Below are 11,320 nucleotides of genomic sequence, written 5' to 3'. Positions count from 1 at the left end.
CTATTTTTATAAGATGTCAAGAATATGTGGTGTTTGAATAATATTTTTTTATAAATATCTATATATACCCAGAGTAATATTAACAGATATATTGATATAATATTTAAATTAAATATATATAAATATTACCGTTAATTTAAATGTATGTAAATACGTAAAGTTATATGTTTTTTTGTTAGTTAAAATGTGTAAATATATTTTTATATTTGTGAAACTGAATATATCTAAGTCATCAAAAAAGAAAAAAGGTATATATTAAATAAATAAATATTAATAAATTTTTGTGTGTAAAGTTAATATTTTTGGAGAAAGAGAGCGTACATTCAAAAGTCCAAAAATAAAAAAATCATACAAGGTCCAATATTATCTTTAATAATTAATTAACATAAATATAATTAGTCTATTTAATCAATACATCATTTCCATGTTACATAAGACAAAATACACTACATTTTACTTGCAACATGTCAAATCTTGTCTCTTCATTTACTCTCTTTCCAAACACTTGTCACACTACCTTTTTGACAACACAAACATACACATGTAGAAGAATCTTTCTTTCTACATCATAGAATTCACCTTTAGTTAATTCTTTTTTGTTATTAAATATTTTTGCTAAAATTTATTGTGGTTTTAGAAGTTTACTGAAAAAGTTAGATTTATTGCAGAATTTAGCAGCATTTGAGGTTGAATTTATGCGAGGGATCTCCAATTGAGACGAAACTTTTTTAGTTACAGAGCACTATATCTTAGAATTAAAATGGTATATCATTTATAAATTTTAGATATCATTTGGTTATTTCATGACAACAGTTATTACTAAAATGTCTAATGCTTTTAGATTTTGGTGAAAGTTTTAGGAATTGCTAGAGAATAAGTGAAGTAAATCTTTTTAATGATCCAAATTTTAAAACTGGCAAAAGATATAACATTAAAAAGTAATAAGATTTAGGGTTTATTTTACTTAATGTAAACCCAAATCAAACAATGTCATTTTAGTTTGTTTCAATTTTTTTATTATATCTCAAATTTATTTAAGTAAATAAAACTTCAATAAATCTTTGACTGAGTTCACGGCATCTCTTTGCTAACATAAACCAGAAGCATTAGTCGATTGCGAGCAACATCTGCGCAAATAAAAGTAAGATATTTTTTGTAGACAAAGTAAATAAATAAATAAGCCTTTAATTCTAAAAAATTAATAAATTATGATATTGAATTTGCAAATTTTTTTTTCTTGTGATTTTAGCCCAAACATTTCCAAAAATAATACCGTAAATGATATTTGTTTCTATAGTTATCTCTCACATAATGATCAAGTTCACATTTATTGTTTAAACTTTAAAAGTATAATAAATATCCATCTTCAAGTTGGTATTGCTATTTAGTTACAATAGATTTTCAATTTTGCGAATGTTAAAAGTGGTGACAGATTTTTGTGAATTGAATGAAGTATTTCGTAAGTCAATCATAATAAATAACCAGTCAACAATGGTAGGTAGTAACAACTTTTTCAATTTCTTAATCATTAGTATAATTCGAAACACAGATTGATTAATTATATAGAACATTATTGGGAATTAATAATTATTTAGTGCAGCTAGCCTTAGATATAGGCACTTACTAAAAGTAAAATAGTCCTTGAATGATATCAAATCGTTTTTATTCACAAATCTTCCCTAGCTTGTTCTACCATTCTGCCAAATGGTAAAAATTAATTGCTTAATCACTTTTTGACAGTAAATAAATATTGGGTAATATTAGGGAGATAAAAAAAATAGTCAGAAGACAATTAATGAATGCTAAATAAGCCAAGTTATGACTGTTTTTGACTGATTTTCTTTGCTTACCAAATATTTTCGATAAGAGTAATGCTAGATAGACAAAAAAACACAGTCAGAACTTGTCTTATTTAACATTAATTAATTATTGCAACAATTAATAAATGCTAAATAAGGCAAGTTATGGCTGTTTTTGGCTATTTTTCTTTGGCTACCAGATATTTTCGTTTCGAAACATTATAGTATGCAACTAGTATTCACATTTGAAACGATAGTTTTTATCGGGTAAAATTTAACAGAAATTTCGTTGAAAGAACTTGTATATAATTAATAGTAGTAATTCATTTTAAACACACACTCAAAAGAGTTGACCATTGACCCAAGACTTTTCCCTTTACCTTGTTTCTTCAACCATTACTCACTGAATCGTGAAAGTGCTGGTATATTCAATCTTTTTTTGATTCCATTATTTCCCCTTTCTCTCTTCCTTTTCAAGCTTCCTATATCCTAGTGGCAATGTTTCAAAATCCAAGGACATTAGCTTGTAAAATGAGATATATTGGATTAATTGTTTGTGTAATAGCAATCTGTATTGCAATTATCGCTCAGAAATTTGATGCAGAGATACCGGTAGAAGAAAATACTCCTCCTTCGTATCCAGAGGGATCATCACCAACTCATGACACGAAGTTTGATGTGTTCATCAGCTTCAGTGGCAAAGACATTCGGGAAGGTTTGCTCAGCCATCTCACCAAGGCATTACGGCAGAAACAAATCGTCACCTTCGTTGACACCAAGCTCGAGCAAGGCGGCGAAATCTCGCAAGAGCTTCTCCAAGCAATTGAAAAGTCGTTGATCTCGTTAGTTGTGTTCTCAGAGAACTATGCGTTCTCGACTTGGTGTTTGGATGAGCTGGTCAAGATTATGGAGTGTAGAAGAGAAAAAGGACAAATTGTTTTACCGGTTTTCTACAGAGTGGAACCGTCTCATGTGAGACATCAAAAGGGCGTTTTTTCTACTGCCTTTGCTCAACAAGAGAAAAGGTTTGGCAAGGAAAAGGCACAAACATGGAGATCTGCTTTTCAGGAAGCTGCTAATATTTCAGGCTTTCATTCAGCAAAATTCGGGTATCTAATCTTACTTTTTCTTTTTTACCAACAATATTTAGTAACCGAATCAAGAATGATGCAATAGTAGCAAAAAAACAGGTTATACCACTTAGAGAAAAAACCTTAGGATGATTTCACAATTTCCATTTATGCTTTGATGCCTTTTTCCCTTTTTTAACTAAGCCTAACCCTTAAACTACTGATTGGGAAAATAAAAATGGCATACTCAGTCCTAGTTAGATCACAAGTACAAATTTTTTGTTGTTGTTGTCGTGTTTGTTTGTTTGATTGTTTTGGATTTGGTTTTTTTTATTTTTTAAACCACAAATAAAGTTATTCCACTGCATATACTGCATACATTACAAAAAGAGAAATAAATTAATAGAGGAATGTTAATTATATTGCTACTCCCACTGCTTGACAAAAAGTCCACCAGTGATAACTTCCCCAGGCTTGCTTGTTCTGTAAGTTCCATCCGACTATTCTTGCTCATATATAATAGTTAGTGAAATATAAATAAATCTCTAACTAGAATTAAGCCTCATTTTAGTTTCTAAGATTGGTAAGTTGCACTTATTTAGCCTTTAAAGTTTCAATTGCTACAATTTAGTCTCCCCTATATATTACTTTTCTCGTAAATATGGTTGGTAAGAAAAGTAACATTCTCCTCATATGTGTATTCCGTGTTGTGCATTTATGCTTCTAAGATGATACATACACATATGTAATGTTACTTTTCTCACCAACCATATTTATGAATAGTAGTATAACGAGAATCAAGAATGATGTGATAGTAGCAAAGCTGGCTAAACCACTCAGAGAAAGAAAGTTAGGAAGGATGACTTCACAATTTCCACTTATGCTTTGATTCCTTTGTCCCTTTTTAACTAATCCTAAACCTTAAACTACGAATTGCAAATATGGGAATGACATATTTAATCCTAATTAGGTTCCAAGTACAAATTTGTTGTTGTCGTGTTTGTTTGTTTGGTTGATTTTTTTGTAAGTCACAAGTAAATGCATACATTACAAAAAAGAGAAATTAATTTGCGTGTGGTTTTGTGGAAAAAAATTATGTAAAGAGAGATTAAAAGGAAAAATTAAGAGTTAGTAAATTTGTGAGCAAAATATTTTTATTAATGATAAATAAATAATACAAATACTAAAAGTGTGAGATAATAGTAAAGAATAAGTGTTGAAATTTTTATTAACGTCTGAGGATGAATAAGAATTTTTAAAGAGGAAAAATTAAGGTAGAACTTACTATTAAGTGTTCTAAGTTGATACAAAATAAAAAACAATGAGAATAATTAGAAGAAAATGAGTGAAAAAAATAGTCTTACAAGATCTTAGAAAAACTTAATCAGAGAAGTGGGGTAAAACTTTTTTATAATCATATGTTTTCGACTTAGTAATAAACTATTTTGGAGGAAGAGTACATTGTTCAATGTTAACAATGTCGTTTATTCTTCTTTGCTCCCAAGACTAGTTACTAAATTGGGTAATTATCAAAAGGTGATTTTGAATATTTTCTCTTTGTTTTAAGTTTCTTTAGCCAAAATAGTAAAAGAAGTGAAGTTAATTTTCACAAGTTAATATCGCAATTCTAACAATGTTTTGAAAATTTTTTTAGAGAAATATTCTAAAAAAAAAAAAAAAGAAATATTCATGACACGTAACATTACTAAATGACATCTAACTTAATTTATTTCAAACTATATAATCTTTTTACATTTTAAATTTAATCAATCTACTTCGACTAATTTAATTTTCATTAAAAAAAAACTCAACTTGTTAGAATATTCTTTAGGAAAGTTCAACCTGTATTTCCATGTTTTGCACTTTTGTATTTGAATAAAGGAAAATATTAGATATTAAATCATCATTTTATAGGTCAAGATTAAGGAGAAAGAAAGAGAAATTTAAAAGAAAAAAAATATTGACTAAAAATTTTAATTTAGAATACTTTAAAAGAAAAATCATTTCAATAAATGAATACATAATTTAGACGTAGAGTTTTGTATCATTTTTAAAATTTTATTTATTTTCAAAGTTTAATTTGATTAATTTATTCCTCAATGATTAAAATAAATTTTAATTTTATCATTATCATTATTTCTTTTAATAATTAGTTGTTAGTGAAAAATTATATTTTTTTTAATTTTATCTCTATTATTATCATCACACCTATTCCTTTATGATAACTAAAAATTCTTAAATGAATTGATATCATTGATTAAACTTAATAATATATAATATATATCAATATTTTAATTATCATTTTTATATAAAAAAATATTTATATAAATAATTACCTTAAGATTAGATTATGATTATGACTAGAATTGAGGTAGGATAATATGCTTAAGAGTAAAATTGAAAAAGAAATTAACTAATTGTTATAAAAAATTAATGATAAAATAAAATTAAAATTTATTTTAAATATTAAAAATTAAATTAAATTAAAAATTAAAATAATATTTAAAATTTGTTTTTTATTTTGACTTTTTAAAATATTTTTAATTTAACAAGTCAAGAATTAATTTAATACAAATCTATTTAAGGATCAATCGCTCGCTATTTTATAAACCGCATTATTGTTAGACAGATCTATTTGTCCTTTACTGACTGTACAGATTGGGTCAACACTCCTGCTCCGATCTAGCTCTGCTTTTGATATAAAGCCCATTGGCAAAACTCGAAGAAGGTTCCGGCACCTTCTATTCTAAAATCATTTCAAAACATTTAACGCCGGTCACCTCCGCCATGGAGCTTCCGTGGCTTTCAACTCCATCGGTGTATCTGCTGTGGCCGCCTCTGATTGCTTCGTCAATTAGCTATGATAATGTTTGTTGAAGTTTGCACTTTTTTATCTGACGTTTGTTGCATAGGAATGATGCTGAGCTTATTGAAGAAATCATCCAATCAGTGAACGCTAGGTTGAAAAATATGCGCCAGTTTTCCTCAAAAGGACTCTTCGGAATTGCTAAATCAATTTCTCGTGTTGAATCATTGCTTCGCCAAGAGCCAGAGAGCGTCCGTGTGATTGGAATTTGGGGCATGGGTGGTTTCGGAAAGACAACCGTTGCAGAAGTAGTTTATAACCTACTTCGTGATGAATACGAAAGCGTTGTTTTTCTACGAAACGTAAGGGAAGTATCATTGAGACATGGAATTATTTACTTGAAGAATGAACTCTTTTCTAAACTCTTAGGCGAAAATCTTGAAATTGACACACAATATGGATTGCCTACTTATGTTGAGAGGAGAATTGGCCGCATGAAGGTTCTTATTGTTCTTGATGATGTTAATCAATCAGAGCAGTTTGAAATTCTAGTTGGAACCCCGCAAAGTTTTGGATCAGGTAGTAGAATTATTGTAACTACCAGAGATAGGCAAGTGCTTGCGAAATATGCTCATGCTAATGATACATACAAGGTTGAACCATTGGAATCTGATGAAGCACTTCAGCTTTTCAATTTGATTGCGTTTCAACAAAATGAAGTTGTTGAAAAGGAGTATCGTGTGTTAGCAGAGAGGGTGGTGGATCATGCCAAAGGGATTCCACTGGTTCTTAAGACTTTGGGTCATTTACTTCATGGAAAAGAAAAGTGGATATGGGAAAGTGAATTAGAGAAACTTGGGAAGATTCCGAATAAGAAGGTTTTTGATATGATGAGGCTGAGTTATGATGAGTTGGATCGCCAAGAGAAATCAATGCTTTTGGACATTGCATGCTTTTTTGATGGAATGAAGTTGAAAGTGAAGTACTTAGAGAGTTTGTTAAAGCATGGGAATTTTCCAGTTCCTGCAGCATTGAAAAGACTTGAAGATATATCTTTCATAACCATTTCTAAAGAGGATGTAGTGACAATGCATGATATTGTACAAGAAATGGCTTGGGAGATTGTTCGCCAAGAATCTATTGAAGACCCTGGTAACTATAGTCGAATTTGGAATCCTGAGGACATTTATCAAGTACTGAAAAATAATCAGGTAAATGTCAAACTTATGATGTATAGAACATTTTACTTCATTTTTTTGTTGGGTTTGCAAGAAGAATATTTGACTTCTCTGAGGTAAATGTTGCATTTCATTCTTTTGTTATGTGTTAAAATGAAAAATCTTTTAAAGACCAAAGTGTATATATTTAGTGAATTTCAACTTTCAAAAGTGTTAAAACAAGAATGCATACTTATTCTTCTTGTTGTTAACTATACTTTAAAACAGGGGAGTGAGGCCATTAGAAGCATAAACTTCAGCTATTCCAAAGCAACAGTTAGGGACATGCAGTTAAGTCCTCAAGTATTTTCTAAGATGAGTAAGCTGCGATTTCTTGACTTTTATGGGGAACAACACCTCTTACACTTTCCCGAGGGGCTTCAACAGTTGCCAAGTCGACTCAGATATCTTCGTTGGACTTATTACCCTCTCAAATCATTACCAAAGAAATTTTCTGCTGAGAAGCTAGTTATATTGGAACTACCTTATAGTCAAGTGGAAAAGCTTTGGTATGGGATCCAGGTAACTAACTCTGTCCATGTATGTTTATGTAATTATGTTAGTTATTAGAACTATTTGGAGAATGATGTTCACATACCACTTTTGCTCTTTTGCTTTATTGATAATTCTGTTGCTGATAAATAATGTGCAAAAATCATTTTCATATTTTTCGTGTTCAATTTATGAAGAGGATGCTACTGTAGCATGTATAATGGCCGTAGATAAATTAGCACAATATCGTTAGGAAAATGCTACTTGTACAATACAAAATCGGCCTTTGGTCAGCCTTTAATATTATTTAATTATTTTTTTAGAAAAACATATCCCTATTTTTTAGATACATATTTATAATTAAACTTAATTTAAATTTTAAAAACTTAAATTTCTCTAACTTCCTACCCACTCTTTAGTTATTGTTTCATTCTTTTTTTTTTTACGTTAGTTCATATAAAAAATACGGTTTTTTCTTCTTTCTTTTACATTGCATTCTTAAATGTGATAACACCACTCTCTTGTCTTGGAGCTCAACCAGAACGTCTTCATCGATGAAGTCAGAAAGCACCTTCTTCTTCTTTCATTATTATTATTATTATTTGCCCCTTTGTTTATATAATTGTACTCGTATTTAGTTTCGAAACGAAAGGAGTAATTGGCACACTTTAAATCTTTAAAATCTTAGGGCTTGCAAGTATTAAGGCTATTTCTTGTGGTTCCATTCTACTATATTTGTGTTCACAAAATATTTCCTTTTCCAATCCCAGCACACTGATAACAAACATAAAAAATATGATGTGGAAGACAAATCTAAATGGCTGTATAGTCATCTTCTTCAAGTGGAGCATCAGATAAAGCACAAATAAACATAATTGTCATTTAAAAATAAACATAATAATCTATTTTTATTTAATTGTAACACAGTTGATCTTATTTGGTTTTAATAATAGAGTTGTTACCAATAAAATAATTTATACTTAATTAGTTTGACTGAAGAAGCACAAAAAATCAAAAGTTTAAGTAAGAAGATGTAGATAGTATATTCATAAATTTTTTTTTAATTATATCACATCTAATAGTATGATATTATATACAAAATATTTTTAAAACACATCCAAAATCATAAAATTATAGAATTTAAATATGAACGTTAATAATACAATTAATCTTTTGATTTTTGTGTTAAGTATAAAATGCTACTAATATTTATTATTTAATTATTAGTTAGATTTTTTTAGTATAAATAGTATGAATAGCAATTGGAGGAATTGTAATGGTTGTGTGAAAAGTGAATTGAATTCTCTCCTCATTTGATTATGTATGGGAAATAGAAATATAACTTACCATATAATAGTGGAATCTGAGTGTTCAGGTATTTATGAACATGACTGGGAGTATGAGGAAATAATAGCAATTGAGAAGGAATGAGAGAATAGAATCATTGAAAACTAAAATTTAGAAAATGTATAGGGAACTTTTAGATTAGAATGGCTGGTGGTAGTGGGGAAGAGTGAAGTTGTGGTGGTGTTAAAACTTAAAAGTGGTGGTGGGAAGAAGAAAAATGAGATGAGAAAGAGAGATTATAAGTATAACGATAGAAAGGTAACATGTTTATTGTTTGTTTGTTTTGACACAAATTTTGAATGGACATGTTAGTACACAAATTTTGGATGAACAAGTATTTAGTGTTCCTCCAAAATGTTGAGATATAGAGACACAATCAATTGGACATAATTTTTTACACTTTTATTTTTTATTAATTTTTACACAATTAATTTTTATACTTTTATTCCTTATCAATTTTTTATGCTTTTATCCTTTATCAATTTTTTATATTTTTATCCGTTATTAATTTTTACAAAATATGAGCTTTTTCTAATTTTATTGTGTCTTATACTCTTATTCAATATTTTACTAAACACAATACATATACATTAATAATTTGTGACCATGTCTTTAATTTTATGTTTCTATGTCCGTGTCTCAAGTAAGACATAAACCAAAGGCTGCCTAAGAGCACCTATGCAATTTCACTAGCTGACACAATCATCTGTTGTTATTGGTACAGAATCTTGTGAATTTGAAGGTCCTTAAGGCTCCATATTCCTCACAGTTGAAGGAGTTTCCAGACTTATCAAAAGCCACCAATCTCGAGATATTGGATCTCAAATATTGTCTCCGCTTGACTCGTGTCCATCCATCTGTCTTCTCCCTCAACAAGCTTGAGACATTGGATCTAAGCTGGTGCTCTCAACTTGCCAGACTTGAAACTAATGCTCACTTGAAATCCCTTCGTTTTCTGAGCCTCTATCACTGCAAAAGATTGAACAAATTTTCAGTGATATCAGAAAACATGACAGAACTGGATTTGCGACACACATCCATCCGAGAATTGCCCTCATCCTTCGGATGCCAAAGCAAACTCGAAAAGCTTCATCTAGCAAACTCCGAAGTAAAGAAGATGCCTGATAGCATGAAGCTTCTCACAAGTCTGAAATATCTTGACATAAGTGATTGCAAGAATCTTCAAACTCTAAAGGAGCTTCCCCTCTCCATAGAAACATTAGATGCAGATAACTGCACATCATTGAAGGCTGTGTTTTTCCCAAATGCGAGTGAACAGCTGAAGGAAAACAAGAAAAAGGCTGTATTCTGGAACTGCTTGAAGTTGGAAAATAAATCTCTCCATGCTGTCACATTGAATGCTCATATCAACATGGTGAGATTTTCAAACCAATATTTGTCTGCAATAGAACATGACAATGTAGACAATTCTAATGAAGACCCTGAAGCCTCTTATGTTTATCCCGGGAGCGAAGTTCCAAAATGGCTTGACTATCAAACAAATATGGATCACCTTACTGTTAATCTCTCTTCAGCTCCATATGCACCCAAATTAGGCTTCATTTTATGCTTCATTGTTCCTGCAGTACCATCAGAGGGTTTTAGGCTGATGTTTACAATCAGTGGTGACGATCAAGAGGAAGACGATGTCAACGAAGTCAGGTTGTACGTGGACAGACCAAGGAAGGAGATTTCATGCGATCATGTGATTCTAATATACGACCAACGTTGTAGTAGCTTCCTAAATAACAGAGGTCAAAATCGAAGAATGTTTAACATCAAGGTCTCAGTTGTGTCACTATCCATGACATCAGAGTATGTGGCAGTGGAGTTGAAAGGGTTTGGAGTGCACCCAGTAAACCCATTAGAATATCCAAGTTTCATTAGTTTTATTAAAAGAATGGAACAGTTGGGTTATTATACTACTGCTGCTACTGTCAACCCGGTTTCACCATGGAATGGAATTAGGTCGTGGTTTGGAGCTCACAATTGGGGATGATATTCAGGGTATTTGTTATATATATGGTGTCATGTTAGGTTATTGTACGGACTTAATCTAAGCCCTACCATTAGGAGAGTAGTAGAAGAATATCCTCTCAATTTTTTTTAATAATTGAAAAAATAAAATATAATTTTTAACTTTTTAAAATTTTATCTTTTATGTTTTTTTTTTTATTTTATTTATAAAATTAATAATAAAATATTATATTTTACTTCTTCAATTATTAAAAACAATTGAAATGATTCATTTTCGAACACAAAAAATGTGTCTATCATGAAAAAACATTATATGAGATTCGAAATCCCATGTACCAAATTTTGGGCGGGAAAGTTGTATTTTTTGGATAAAAATGATAATTTAAAAGAATCAATAATAACAATAATAATAATAACTAGTATTTCATCTTGTTAGTTGTTTGTTTATACTTTTTTGATCGAAAGAAAAAGTTTAATTAGTTTTATTAAATTTATTATTTAGATTTTATATTTAAAAGTTTGTAATTAAGTTTAATAGTAAAAAAAATAAAACATTTTAATAATATTTCATTTTTAAATCCATTAAAGAGCGACTTAGATATTTTATCTAAT

The 11,320-nt window shown here is 29.7% G+C and overlaps 1 protein-coding gene across 1 annotated transcript; it reads left to right on the top strand.

Annotated features, from left to right (window-relative positions):
- Positions 1-2,116: 2,116 nt before the first annotated feature.
- On the top strand, positions 2,117-10,893 carry LOC107618612 (putative disease resistance protein At4g11170). Its single transcript, XM_016320720.3, has 4 exons — positions 2,117-2,908; positions 5,782-6,886; positions 7,121-7,414; positions 9,456-10,893. The coding sequence occupies exons 1-4, from the start codon at positions 2,298-2,300 to the stop codon at positions 10,728-10,730; spliced, it is 3,285 nt and encodes a 1,094-aa protein (XP_016176206.1). The 5' UTR covers positions 2,117-2,297; the 3' UTR covers positions 10,731-10,893.
- The last annotated feature ends 427 nt before the right edge of the window (positions 10,894-11,320 follow it).

The sequence above is a fragment of the Arachis ipaensis genome, chromosome B9 (assembly GCF_059453495.1).
Source record: "Arachis ipaensis isolate K30076 ecotype BB chromosome B9, ASM5945349v1, whole genome shotgun sequence".
NCBI classification, from domain to species: domain Eukaryota; kingdom Viridiplantae; phylum Streptophyta; class Magnoliopsida; order Fabales; family Fabaceae; genus Arachis; species Arachis ipaensis.
This window is presented reverse-complemented; position numbering and strand designations above follow the sequence as displayed.

Excerpts from the sequence above, each read along its gene's own strand:
- LOC107618612 (XM_016320720.3), top strand. The coding sequence starts at position 2,298 with ATGTTTCAAAATCCAAGGACATTAGCTTGTAAAATGAGATATATTGGA. Across the intron at positions 2,909-5,781 it reads TTTCATTCAGCAAAATTCGG|GAATGATGCTGAGCTTATTG; the intron begins GTATCTAATCTT and ends TTTGTTGCATAG. Across the intron at positions 7,415-9,455 it reads AGCTTTGGTATGGGATCCAG|AATCTTGTGAATTTGAAGGT; the intron begins GTAACTAACTCT and ends TTATTGGTACAG.